This window comes from Orycteropus afer, unplaced genomic scaffold (genome assembly GCF_000298275.1).
Source record: "Orycteropus afer afer isolate SDZICR_OR568_19922 unplaced genomic scaffold, OryAfe1.0 scaffold00258, whole genome shotgun sequence".
NCBI classification, from domain to species: domain Eukaryota; kingdom Metazoa; phylum Chordata; class Mammalia; order Tubulidentata; family Orycteropodidae; genus Orycteropus; species Orycteropus afer.
The window spans coordinates 5,007,973-5,022,446 of record NW_006921845.1 but is presented as its reverse complement, the minus strand read 5'-3'; the positions used below and the strand labels follow the sequence as shown (position 1 = coordinate 5,022,446).

The window sequence follows — 14,474 nt, the reverse complement described above, 5'->3', positions numbered from 1 at the left end:
CCTCTTTGTATGGGCAGGGGCTGTGATGGTTAGGAAATCAAGCTCTTTTTCTAGGGCCACTATCCCTGTTCACAGCAGTGAGTGGTCCATGTGGCTGGTGGGAGAGGCAGGGATGGTGGGAGAAGTGATTTCCTACTGTAAGTGGTTTTTTGTTGATTTGTTGATTGTTGACTGTCAGCAGTTCCCCACCTCTTTTCCCTGCTCTCTGATTCAGAGTTCCTCAAAGCCAAATACTATTTCCTTGTTGTATTTATGATGGAGGTTTTATGCTTCCATCTTTGCTGAATTCTGTGGATAATTCTCTTTTTATTTATATTAAGTATTTTTTTTTTACCTCATGGATAATATTTATAATATTTATATTAAATGTTTGATAATTTTAACATTTGGATCATTTTGTGATTAACACTTGTTGATTGTCTTTTACTTTGGAAACTGAATACATTTTACAGATTCTTTGTATGTTTAGGAATTTTTTATTGTATCTTGCATATGTGAATGCTGTTTTGTATTTACTTTGTTTTATGTTAAAATCTTCTGAAGAATATTTAGGTCCAGACCACAGGTTCTATCTTTCCTTCTGTAGATGGTAGTTCAAATCTTTGTTTAGTTTTTAAACCTTTGCTGTATTACTCTTTGGGTCTGTTCCACACATGCATATAGTTCAGGGGTTAGACACATTATGTGGGGTCATACATATTTTTAGCAGATTCACTTCTCCAGTGCTTTGGGATTCTGTCTGCACTATCTGGTCTACAAGGGGTTCTTTTCCTAGCTCCTTTGGTAGCAGTAGTTTCTATTGGAGTTTTATGTGTCAACTGAGATCAGTGTATTTCATGACTGGGGTCTTCTCTCAGGGTAAAGCTGTACCAGGAAACCCTCAACTAGGTGGGTAGCTTCTCCAGGTTTTAGGTTTCTTCCACAAGCTGCTTGCTTCTGTTTATTTTTCAGCATCCTGAGGTAGTTGTTTTTTGTACTTTGTCCAGAGTTTTTATTTGTAATCTACAGGAATGGATAGTAGTGAACTTATACTGCTAAAGTAGAAGCAAAACTCCAGTTGCTTAATTTTTCATCCCTGGTTAGTGAGAGTCAGAGATGTGGGTTTGATTCCTACCTCTGCTGTTTCCAGTCTAACACTTGAACTTTTTCATTTGGAAAAAAAATTGCTATGCGAAAATTTGCTCTGCCTACCCATAAGGTTGTATGAAACATATGAGGTAAGGAATGTGACCGTGCTCTGTAAACGAAAAAATTGAATTCAAGGGGCATCACCATTGACTTTTTCTCTCTAGGCACTCCCTGGACCTCACTACTATACCTGGGGAGATCATGGTGGCATCATCATGGCTATTGCCCAGGGGATGGAAACGAATGAACTGAAGTAAGTGTCTCTGATTAAGCTTTTTCTTTCCTTTTTTTAAAATTTGTTTTGTTGTTGTTGAGAATATAGACAACAGAATATACACTAATTCAATAATTCCTCTGTGTATCATTTAGTGACATTGATTATATTCTTTGTGTTGTTCACCCAATCTCACCCTCCTTTTCTGAGTTGTCCTACCCCCAAAACATAAACTCACTGCCCCCTAAAATTCCTATCTAATCTTTTGAGTTGCTGTTGTCAATTTGATCCCATATAGATAGTGCTTAAAAGAGTGTGATACTCAAGGCAGACCTTTTCTTTGTTTTTTTTTACTAGTTAAACTATTGTTTGGCTTTAAGAAGACTTCAGGAGAATATTTTTGGCTTAAAGTTTAGCATTATCTCTGGGCAGTAGTTTTAAGGGTTCAGCCAGCCATCCTGACTACAGAAAGTCTGACTTCCAAGAGAATTTGAAACTCTGTTCTGCATTTCTCCTCTTTTGATCAGGATTTTTCTATAGAATGTTTGATCAAAACATTCAGTAATGGTAGTTAGTAAGCTTTTTCTTTTAACATCAAACTGTGTACCATAATTAGGTTTTCTCTCTACAGGACTAGATTTCATATCTTGCCCCCAACATTCGCACAATTTATGATTGCAGGAAATTCCTTAAATTTTTGGTATCTATAAAATAGGAATACTAATCTGTTCTTCCTTTCTCAAAGGGCTGTTGTGAGGATAAATGAAATAATAATTCATTGATTTGAAAAAGTAAACCTCTTTATAAATAATTTTTTGGAAATTGTTAAAAATTAAGAGACTCTTTGTTTTGTATGTGACTCACACACTCAGAAATTTATTTATAGAGCTCCCCAAAGTAATTATTACTTGATATCCAGTTGACTTTTCTGGAAATACGTTAGGTTTGGGGAGTTCTCAAAAAGAGTTAGAGCTAGAAGGGATATTTGGTGTTAACTGTTTCATTTTACAGATAAGAAAACTGAGGTCCAACAAGTTGAAGTAATGTTCCCAGGTCTTCCAATTTGTCAGTGACAGGTAGGAGTAGCACTCAAATCTGTAGATTATATTCAGTCCTCTTCGCAGTATGTTACTCTGAAAAGCAAAAATGTCAAGGGTTTGTAACTGCTACTTTCTAAAGTCACTTTTTTTCTGAATTCCTGAGTGGTTAATGTTAGTCTGGGGTACCAAGGTAGTTGGTGCAAATAGTTAAAAGTGCTAGGCTGCTAACTGGAAGGTTAGAGGTTCAAGTGTACCCAGAGGCACTTTGGAAGAAAGCCCTGGTGATGTACTTCTGAAACTGAGCCACTCAGCAGGGCAGAGTCCTGCTCTGACACACATGGAGTCCCCAAGAGTCGGAATTAACTCCATGCAAGTGGTTATGTGAGAGGAGGGCAGACTGACCCTTATTTCTCCATTTTGCAGCTGAACCCACCAGGTGGGTACAGAGGTACAGAGGACCTCTGTAATCATCTTGTTTAATAATGCAAGGGAAAAAGCATTCGATTTCTTTTTTTCCTTTGAGAAATAGGGTCAGCAACAAGAGATGGATAGTTTGAAAAAAAGAGATCTTAGCAGATATATTTTTTCCCTTGTGGTTAATTTGACATGTGCCTGGCCTCAAAGAAGCATAGAGAAGTGAAGTCTTATCCCACCTGGCTGTTCTGTCTCTGTGTAGTGCTGGGCAGCTTCGTCTTTCAAGCTAAGCGTCAGAGGGGGCCCTGTTTGTATGCAAAATTTTGTATCTATATTCAGAATGGCAAGTGATTATGGGGGATAGTACAGAACTGGGCAGCATTTAGTTCCATTGTGTATGAGGCTGCCACAAGTCAGGAGCCAACTTCACAGCAGCTAACACCAATCAATAACCATGTGTACCAGGTACTGCACATTTAAAAACAAATAGGATGTTGTCCTCCATACTATAGCGATAAGATAGACATATAAACAATTCATTCTATTGTGGAACACTCTAAACCAAACCAAACCCACTGCTATCAAGTTGATTCCAACTTGCAGCGATCCTATAGGACAGAGTGGAACTGCTCCCAGGATTTCAAAGGCTATACTCATTATGGAAGCACACTGCAACATCTTTCCCCCATGGAGCAGTTGGTGTGTTTGAACCACTGACCTTTTTGTTAGCAGCCAAGTGTTTTAATCACTGTGCCACCAGGGTTCCTCTTTGTGAGATACTGCTATCTGTGAAATATGGATAGAAGGGACATAGCCTAGTTTCCTATGAATACATTTCATTCTTTGTAGTGCATTTAGATTTTAGAATTGATTCTCAATTTTTCTTGCTTTAACTTTTCTACAGGTTACATTGCATTCCAAGTTGGCCTCTTAAAAGTAGTTAGCATGATTCTAGTCCTCTTACACCATCTGTCGGTGCATATGTGCTCAGGGAATGCAGCGTCATTGCTGTACTAGCTGGAGGAAAACAGCATCAGGAATATAAACCTGCTGCCACAAAATCGCCATGCCCTCAGCAAGCATTTGAAATGGTTTTAAGGCTGTAGACTTTGGGATTACAGAAGCTATAGTGCTCCTGTATTTGAGAGGTCATTTGAGGGTGTCTGCCTGTAAGGTTCAAATAAAGCATTTGCAAATATGTAAAATAAGTACTGGCCCCCTACTGACAAGTGCATGCATCCCAAATATCAGTCTGAGGTTGGCCTACGTCTTTGTAGCCACCTGGCATTTACTCAGTATGTTGCTCAAAGGCATTCTTTGCTTCTTCTACTGTTGTGCTTTTGACCTATCACTGCACACTATCAGCTTCACAAGAAGAGAAGCAGGAAATGATATTGAAGTTGGTTAGTACAGATCCTCAAACCATAATTGTGATTTACTGTGATACTCATGCCTGAATGGAGACTGCTTTTGGTAAAACTGGATTTTTGTTTGCTGGTCTAAGGCTTCAGGCCCCTTTTAAGTCTGGCCTCCCTAACCAGTGAGCTCCTTACCTTTTCAGTCTCCTAGCATTTTTTGAGTGGCCCATTAGGTTGACACTGATCATCTACTGACTGCTTTTGTTAGTTACCTTTTCATTTTATGTCTGAATTCCTCAACTTGTTCATTAGTAACATCTTTGTAGGCAGTTATTTCTGTTCTACACAGGTTAGCAGGCACTTAGTAAATATTCAACTGATCAATAAATAGGTCATTATACTTTATCTCTGGAGAGTTCTTTTGTATTATTATTGTTTACTGATTTATAGAACTGGAGGGGAGCTGTTACTGCCAGTTGCACAGCTCCAGGGAAAGCACTCCTGTTGTGGTCTCTAAAAAACAACTTCTGGAGTACACTGTGAGTGCACATTCCCTGGAGATGTGCAACCTGGCAGTGTCAGCGCTGTGCCAGAAATTATCTAATCACCTTCCTGATTTTCTCATGAGAAAATGATGCAATTTTTCAGTTGTTAGGGCACAAGCTGGAACTAGAGCATAATTCTGTTAGAAATTGTTTTAGGCCCATTACACAGACATTTGTTGACAGTCTATTGTGGATCAGATGTTGTATAAGATACTGAGGATGCAAAGATGAGAGAGGGACAGTTTACGAGCTGTTCTTGGCCATGCAGGTCTGTAACACCTCTGAGCACAGCTGGAGTGAGAGGCTTGTGGAAGGGCTTTCTGACCTGGGGCTTTACCCCTTTTAGGGTGAAAAGCCAAGTTGACTCACATCAGTAATTCTAATAAGAGGTTTAATGAGGAAAGAGCATTGCTTAAAGTAAGAGTTAGGGTTTTTTTTCCTGGTGTCTGTTCTTTTAAAGTACTCATGTTTTTCTGTCCCTGGCTGTTAATGTTTCAGCTTCTGCCTTGATTCTCCATGGAGGCGGTTACTTTTGTTATTGTTAGTTGAATTGAGAGCAAGAAGTAGAGCACTGTTTTGTCGTGTGTACATATCTGGAAGGAGTGACTGTGAGCCTGGGCTGGATTCGTTTATTCACTCATTCAGCACTGGGTTACTGTGGACCTGCTCATGGCTGTATAGGAGCTGTTTCTTCTTTTGTTCTTCAGAGAAGGGACTGTAGTGTTTTTTGTACTCTGACCAAAATGCAGAAGACCTGATCACATGTTTGTTGCCTTGATAGTGAAAGATGAGATCAATTTCTGTTTCTTCTTGGCAGTTTGCCTCTCAGCTTAATGATTTTATTGGTAGTTAGTAAAAATACTTCGGACTTGCTCCAAAACGTGTTTCCTCTAAGGAGAGTTCAGATTTCACAGGGGTTCCCTCTGGGACTCTTGAGCAGCCCCCGCAAAAACTACACCCAGCAGAACAGCCTTGAGTTCTGGAAGCAGCTCCATAGTTCTAGAACGTGGAGGCGGCAGTGGGGATATTCATTTGATGGCAGCACTTAATGTGAGTAGTGAAACTTACTGGTGCATTTACAGAAAGAGCCCTCCTCCCTCCATCCTAACTACTCCTGCATGTAGTTTCTTCTGCCCTTTTAGGTATAGTGGAGCATGTGTTCTCATCTAAGAAACTGAGACATGTTTTTTTTTTTAAATAAAAAGAAATACAATGCAGTTTATTTAATTTTACTCAACAAACATTTGTTATGTCCTTCCTTTGTGCTAGGGAAGGGGTTGGACAGTATAAGAAACTTGAATAAAAGGGTTCTTGTTCCTCATGAATGGCAGTAGAGTAAAACAACTCACAGGAACAGGTACTTTAAATATAATTGGGTAGAAGATGTTAAGTGAGTACTGGATGCCGTTAGTTGCTGTTGAGTTGGCTCTGACTCATGGCAGCCCCATGCACAAGAGAGTGCTATGCTACGCGGTCCTGTGCCATCTTCACAGTCATTGGCATGCTCAAGTCCATTGTTGCAACTGCTGTGTGTTTTGAGTGCCTTCTCACCTAGGGGGCTTGTCTTCGAGCACTATGTTGGACAGTATTCTGCTGTGATCCACAGGGTTTTTGTTGACTAACTTTTGGAAGTAGATTACCAGGTCATTCTTTCTAATCTCAGTCTGGAAACTCTACTGAAACCTGCCCACCATGGGTGACTGCTGGTATTTGAAATACCAGTGGCAAAGCTTCCAGCATCATAGTCACACTCAAGTCACACAGTTTGGAGCACAAAATGAGGGCCAGGTAGTGTTATCTGGGAGGCAGATGAGAAGGCTTCTGAAAGGAGATGAAATGGGGCTGAGATTTTAAGGAAGAAAAGCAAGGCTGGTGTGGTGGTTATATTTGTATGTCAACTTGGCTGGGCCTGGTTGAGTGGCTGGGCAGCTGGATGTAGTATTCCCCAATGTGAGACTGGTAATCAACTCCATGGTGGAATCTACTGTGAGCAGCTGAGTAGCTGCCTTTGGGTATGTGGTCTGCTTCATGTATATAAGGAGAAGCTTTGGGATTGATCTCTAGCCTAGGGCACGCTTGGACCCTGCGTGTAGCTGTGTCATTGCTCAGCAGCCTGCTATGCTGTGTGGACCTTGGGACTTACAATGGACTTAAGTTAGTAGCCTGCCATGTGGTTTGGTAACATCAGGACTGTGCCTTTTTACTTGTCAACCGCGGGGCTTCTCAGCCTCAGCAGCCTGCAGCTGTCTGAGTGAAGAAACGCCTCTAGCGCCAGTGGACTGGGAGCAGGAGGCAGAGCTGGATCCCAAGGTTGAGGGGCTTTCACCCAGCCTCTAGAGCCTGGCACCTTGTACTTGGACTTAAAGCCTCCAAATTGTAAGAATAAACTCCTGTTTGTTTAAGTCATCCCATTTGTGGTATATTTCTTGTCAGAGTGGCACTAGGTAACCAGAACAGCTGGAATTCCATTGCAGGGCTAGAAAGAGTTTGATCAAAGATTGCAGTGTGAACCAATGTGGAATGTGCAGTCCTTAGTGTTAATAGAAGACAACTTGCAAGGTGAGGGGTGGTGGTAAATGAGACTTGAGGCAGGCATGTAGTTAGGGGCCAGGTCCTGGAGGGCCTTACATGCCATACTAAAGAAATCAAACTTTGCTTGTTAAGTAACAATGTAAGGATCCATTAAAGGTTTTAAATTGGGAATGCCATAACTAGGTTTATATTATAGAAGGATGGGGAGGATGAATCAAAGAGTAGCAAGAGTTAGAACTCTGCAGTAGAATAACTTGTCTAGGTAGGATATGATGCTGGAAATGGGGGTGGAGGTCTGAGAACTAAATCTGCAGGACTTGCTTTATGACTAGGGTAGGGGTGGTGGGGGAAGATGAGTATATCCTCATAGGAAAGAAGAGAAGAAGGAGTAGGTATAAAGGACCAAGAGGAGATGTCCAACTGGAACCTGGATATAGTGCATCATCTAGTTGAGCCTTCTACCCTTTTTTTTGAGAGAATATTGTCTATGCCATCTATGATAGGTGATCATCCAGTCTTTGCTTGAACAGTTCTGGTGATGGGGAATTTACTAAATCAAAAGTAGTTCCAGTTTCATTTTGTGACACTTTGTTCATTCACTCATCCATTCATTTATGAATGTAAGTTTTTAGGTAAGAGAACCAAATTCTCCTCACTCTAGCTTCTATTCATGGAAACACACAGAACAGATATTTCCTCTTTCACATGAAAGCTTTTTAGATATTTGAGTACTGTTTCCATGTCCTTCTAAGCATTTTTCTGTTCCATGGTAAATATCCCCATTTTCTTTCATCATGTTCCCAAGGTTCCTGAATCTCCATCATCTAGGTTCTGCTTTAGGTATGCCTCACAATGTCAGTGCTTAAAATGTGGGATGTGACTACAGTGGCCTGAAAGATACAGGACCCTGGGAATAATACTCACATGAGTCTGGACACTCTATTACTATTAAAAAACTCTAAGGTTGTGTTTATATTTTTGGCAGCCACCTCAAACTAGTGGCTCTTACTAAATCTGTGTTTTTAAAAGTTGATGTATCATTTAAACCCACCGCTGTCAATTCCAAGTCATAGTGATCTCAATAGGAAAGAGTAGAACTACTCCATAAGGGGGAAAAAAACCCACCAAACTCACTGCCATCGAGTTGATTCTGACACATAGTGACCCCTTTGGGTTTCCAAGGTGGTAAATATTTACAGAAATAGATTGTCCAGTGTTCCATGGAGTGGCTGGTGGGTTTGAACTGCCAGCCTTCTGTTTAGCAGTCAGATGCCTTAGGCACTACGTTAACTGCTCCATAGAGTTTCTGAAATTGTAAATCTTTACAGAAGCAGATTGCCACATCTTTCTACCACAGAGTGGTTGGTGGGTTTGAACCACTGACCTTTTGGTTAGCAGATGATTGCTTTAACCACTGCCCCATTAGGGCTTCTGATATATCAGTTACATGTCATGAAATGCTCAGATCTTAAATATACCATTTAATCAGTTCTGAAGGATGCATGTCAAGATGTAGACCCTTTTCATCATCCCAGAAACTACCCTTATGCTCCTTTCCAATTAATACTGTCCCACCCTCCACTGCTCTAACTAGGGGTACCCTAGCCTGATTTTATCACCTTTTTAAGAATTTCATATATGTGGAATCATACAGTTTGTATTTTGCATATTTGGCTTCTTTTGCTTAGCATAATAATTTTGAAATTTATGCATTCTATAACATGTATCAGTAGGCTAATTCCATTTAATTATTTAATTAATTACTTATCAAAAACTAAATGCTCCCATTCTATATTTGAGCAGATAGTATTTTGAAATTATGTGTGGGAATTATTTATTCTTGTTTTTTTTCCTAATAAAAACATTTTTAATCCTATTTTGACATTTATGGTATTGCCTGTACAATTAGCCTTTTACCTTTTGCCAGTTTGATAGATGTAACATCCATAAATTTATCCAGACTAATGACAAATGTGCTGAGCTCTAAGAGTAGTAAAGGTCTTATTTTGGGTTGAGACCAAACCATGTTATTAGCATACTTGGGATTTGTTTGTTTCACCAACAATAAATCTTAACAAACTGCATTGTCCAAAAAGATTTTCATGAAAAAAAAAAAAAAAGTATTCTGTATCATTGCCTCTTCTTTAAATCAAGAAACAACATGACTCGAGACCAGAAGAACTAGATGGTGCCCGGCTACCAATGCCATCCACTCAGGAAAGGATCAAATCTGGAGATCCTGGATAGAGTGGGAGGAAAAACGTGGAACAAAATCCAAAAACTCAATAATGACCAGAATTATTGGTTGAATGGAGTCTGGTGAGAGCCCCCCCCCCCCCAAAACCTGGGTCCTGGGATACATTCTGGGCCTGGAATAAAACTCACTCCCAGGGGCTGGCTCTCAGCCCAATAGTAAACAAGATGTACATGCAGACCACTCAAGCCAAGGGGGCGCACCCACATACTCTGTGGAAATGCATCCCTGGGAGCAATTACCACAGGGCAGGACCACCATTCTCACAGAGGAAATGCAGGACACACAGGAGTGCATAACTATGAGGCATGGTGGTGGGGGTGGGTTACTGAGCAGGGAGGAGAGGAGATTGGGTTAGGGTTGGGGATGATTTAAAAAAGGAAAAAAAAAAAAGAAACAACATGACTTGTATGTGAAACCACATTGGCTCCCAGCCTTGACTTCTTCTTTTGTAAGTGCTGTCAAATCAGCTGTTTAATAATCCATTCTTAAATTCGACCTTTTTCATTTAGGCATATAAAACTATTTTTCCTTTTCATATCTTCTAAATCTTTCTCTGTCTGCTATGATTCTGTTAGAGATGAGGGACTTTGCAATCATTTAAATCTTTCAGTTCCCTAGAATGTACTTTATTTTGTACTCATTTTCCTTTATCTTATCTGTGTTTTCTGCCTTGTCCAGTTTGAATGTCATTCACATTGCTAAAGATAAAAGCAAAATGGAAATTGAGTAGTTCTGCCTTTTCTCTTATCATCTATTACTATTTATACCATTGGTCATCAGAACAATGATCCTTTTCCATTCTAATTACAGAACTTAGTACCTAATCAACCCACCATCTCACCAACTCACCATTGTACCAATTATTTTGTTAATTTGAAGTATAATCCTTGGCTTATTTTGAATTTAGTTGCCTAGACACTACTTTTTTGTTTGTACAGATTACTGCTGTTCTTTCAGTTTTTATTTGCCTTTGAATATATGACTCTTTTACCGTTAATGTGATCTTTAAAAATCTGAGCTCATCATGATAGATCCTGATGGAATCACTGACACTATGGCCCCTAGCTGCCCTTCAGGTCTGGAATTAAACCCACTTCTGTGGCTTCCAGACAAACAAAAGACAGGCATATGAGGTGAACATTTACACTAGGTGGATACACTCCTTGGAGAGAACAATCAAGGGAGAATAAAGGGCTGTGTATGCACAGGGACATAGCTCAGAGGGCAAGAGTACATGGAGGGAAGGACACAGGGAAGAGGTAACTATGGGGAAGAATTGGGAGGGGAGCTGTTGCATTGTGGGAAATAATAGTCAATGTCATGAGACAAAGTATATGTGAAGTGCTGTATGGAAAGTGAATTTGCTCTGTAAACTTTGACCCAAATCTCTCTCTGTCTCTCACACACAGACACAGACACACACAGACACACACACACACACACACAAATATCCTTTTACGGCCTCTAGTTACCCTTCAGGCCTAGAATTGAACTCACTCCCGTGACTTCCAGCCAGGCATACAGGGTGAACATTTGTACCAGCTAGATACACTCCTTAGAACAATCGATCATGGGAGATCAGAAGGGCAGTATTTGCACAGGGAAATAGCTCAGGAAGTATGAATGCATAGGAAAGGACACAGGGAAGAGGTAACTGGGAGGCAGTGGGAAGAGAGCTGTTACATTGTGGGGATTGCAGTCAATGTCAGGAAACAAAATGTGTATGAACTGCTGTATGGAAAGTGAATTTGCTCTGTAAACTTTGACCCAAATCACAGTAACAAATTAAACCAACAAACCAAAAATCCTCTTCCCACTAGTGTGAAATGAGGAAAGGAATAGAGAGGGTGAGAGAAACAAACTCTCAGCCTCACATACTTGGTCCAGATGGGGTCTGGCCAGACAGAGGATTATCACCTTCCTTCTTCCGGACACTTTTCATTGATTCTAAGACACACATTTCCCCCACATTTTAACATTTCTAAAACTGAGTGGTAGCTTACAATCAATGTTAATTCTTAGTTTTTTTGGCAGTGTAATTTTTCTTAATTGTTGTTTTGGATTGAACTGTGTCCCCTCAAAATATATATTGAATTCCTGGCCCTTATCATTGTAAATGGGAGCTCTGGTGGCATAGTGCCGAAGGCATTTGACTGCTAACCATAAGGCTGGTCATTCAAACCCACCAGCCACTCTATGGAAGGAAGATTGGGCAATCTGCTTCCGTAGAGATAACTGCCTCAGAAACCCAAGGAGGGGTTGCTATGAGTTGAATTGACTTGACGGCAGTGAGTTTGGTTTTTGTTGTCCACCCCCCCATCCAGGATCCAGTCAAAGTTTGCTTGTTGCATTTGTTTGCTAATCTCTAGTCTCTTTTAATCTATAATAAGCTTCTTTTATTTGATTGGTTGGTTTTCAGGGCCTTGACTTTTTTTTTTTAAAATAAGAGTCCAGGCAGTTGTCATACAGGATGTGCCACATTCTTGGTTTTGCCCAGCTGTATAGAATATTGCATGTATTATTATTAGTGGTTTGTCCAGGAGGCAAATAATGTCAGGTTGTCTCAACTATTGGTGATGCTAAATTCGGTTGAGGATGTCACTCCTGTATCTTTCTTCTACAAAATTAAATTTCCCCTTTGCAGTGAATAATTAGTTTGTGTATTGATAAGCTTTATACCACATGAACATCCTGGTCCCCAACATGTTTTAGCATCTGATGAGGACCCTTGTCTGATTTAGTTATTACAGTGTGGATTACTAATGAGTGATTTTTTTTTATTCTGTCATTTTTTCAATATTAATTAGGTAACATTTTAATAAAAAATTTTCCCTTCCCCACTTCTTTCTCTGTTAGCATCATTCAAGACCCGTATCCTGTTTTTATTCTGTATATAATATGTCACCATCACTTTTTTTTTTTTTTTTTTAATATTTGTATGTCCCTAAATTTGGGAGCTCTAGTGGTGTAGTGCCTAAGCCATTTGACTGCTAACCAGAAGGCTGGCAGTTCAAACCCACCAGCCACTCCTTGGAAGGAAGGTTGGGCAATCTGCTTCCATAGTGATACTGCCTCAGAAACCCAAGGAGGAGTCGCTTTGAGTTGGATCCGACTCAGCGGCAATGAGTTTGGTTTTTGGTTTTGGTCCCTAAATTTGGCCAGTTGGAACCCCATCAAACTGGCTCTTGTTTCCTTTTGAGATGACTCCATTGGTCTCTGAATACTTCCTTGCTTTCTGATACAACCTGTAGTTTTTCCCTGCTTTAGCCCAGGATTAGCTATTTCTCCAAGAAGCCCTGGTTTCTGTTACTGGTGGATGTTACCTGGGAACTTTAACTCAAGGATTCTCTTATTTGCATTTGGGCAGATATAGTACCAATGAAGGAGAGACCTGGAAAACGTTCCTTTTCTCTGAGAGGCCAGTGTTTGTCTATGGCCTCCTCACGGAGCCTGGGGAGAAGAGCACTGTCTTCACCATCTTTGGCTCAAACAAAGAGAATGTCCACAGCTGGCTGATTCTCCAGGTCAATGCTACTGATGCCTTGGGTAAGCTATTGCCTCTTCTTTGGCTCTTTCATGTAAACATTATTGACTTCCTGTAATGTGCAAAGTACCAGCCTAGGTACTATGCATGCAGAAGAGTTTGATGCACTGGGGGACCTGGACATGTATAGTAAGTTAGCAAGAAACCTAGGCAGGTTAATGAAGACTTGCTTAAGTGATTCTTCTTACTAAGACTGTGTGGTGTTCTTTGCACCTACATTTCCTTGTGCAGGTATATTTAAATATTTATCTGTTGAATATGTGAATAAATGAATGAAAAACATTCTTCCAAATTAGCAGTTCCAAGTTGACTAGTTCAGTGAGCATCTGCTATGGGTAAGGCAGTGTGCCTCATGATGCAGGCCCTCTCAAAGCCATCTGGGATCTAGTCACCAAATAACTAGACATAAGACATGTAATAAGCAGGGAGAAGTGAAACTACTCAGCACTCCCCCCACCCAATGTTACCTTGCCTTTTCTTACATCTCTGCCTGGGGTGACTTGATTTCAGCTGCCTGGAAGTCTCCCTGTGCCCTCTTCTCCCCAACCCATTCAGTCACCACTTGCTGAAATCTTCTTCCTCTTTCAGTGTCCAGTGCAGATGCTGCATTGGACAATCATAGCCCAACCAGAAGACATTTCCCTCTTTTCTATGCCTAGCACATATATACTCAGCATGCCCTGCCTTGAGTAATAAATGTCTGTGTACATGCATGTGTGTGTGTATGTGTATGTACCATCTCCCGTCAACTAGATTGTTGTTGTTATTTGCCGTCGAGTCGGCCCCGACTCATAGCGACCCCTCCTTGGGTTTCCGAGGCAGTATCACTACGGAAGTAGGATTGCCCAACCTTCCTTCCGAGGCGTGGCTGGTGGGTTTGAACCACCAGCCTTCTGGTTAGCAGTCAAGTGCCTTAGGCACTATGCTACCAGAGCTCCCTCACTAGATTGTAGGATCCTTAAAAACAAGAACCTGTCCTGTGGATACTTTGGTGGCATAGTGCCTAAGGCATTTGACTGCTAACCAGAAGGCTGGCAGCTCAAACCCACCAGCCACTCCTCGGAAGGAAGGTTGGGCAATCTACTTCTGTAGTGATACCACCTCGGAAACCCAAGGAGGGGTCACTATGAGTCGGATCCAACTCGATGGCAGTGAGTTTGGTTTTTTGGTTTGGACATCTAGAAACTCTTGCAGTTGGTAAGAATTTGATAAGTATCTGCTTATTCAAATGGAATTGAACTGACAGTTGTTCATGAGCTCAGGTAGTATTTTATCTGTCTAAATTGCAAACCACACTCACTGCCATTGAGTTGATTCTGACTCATAGTGACCCCTGTTGGGTTTCTAAGGCTGTAAATCTTTATGGAAGCAAACTGCCTCATCTTTCTTCCATGGAGTGGCTGGTGTGTTCGAACCACATCCCTTTTGCTTAGCAGCCAAAT

General features: G+C 40.8%; 1 protein-coding gene across 1 annotated transcript in view; it reads left to right on the top strand.

Annotated features, from left to right (window-relative positions):
• The window catches only part of SORL1 (sortilin related receptor 1), a gene marked incomplete at its 5' end in the record, with an annotated part of 272,129 nt that overhangs the window by 117,465 nt on the left and 140,190 nt on the right, over positions 1–14,474 (top strand). The window contains 2 exons of the mRNA XM_007949949.2: positions 1,293–1,381; positions 12,856–13,034. Coding sequence (XP_007948140.2) covers positions 1,293–1,381; positions 12,856–13,034 — 268 coding nt within the window. The remainder of the gene's footprint in view (positions 1–1,292; positions 1,382–12,855; positions 13,035–14,474) is intronic.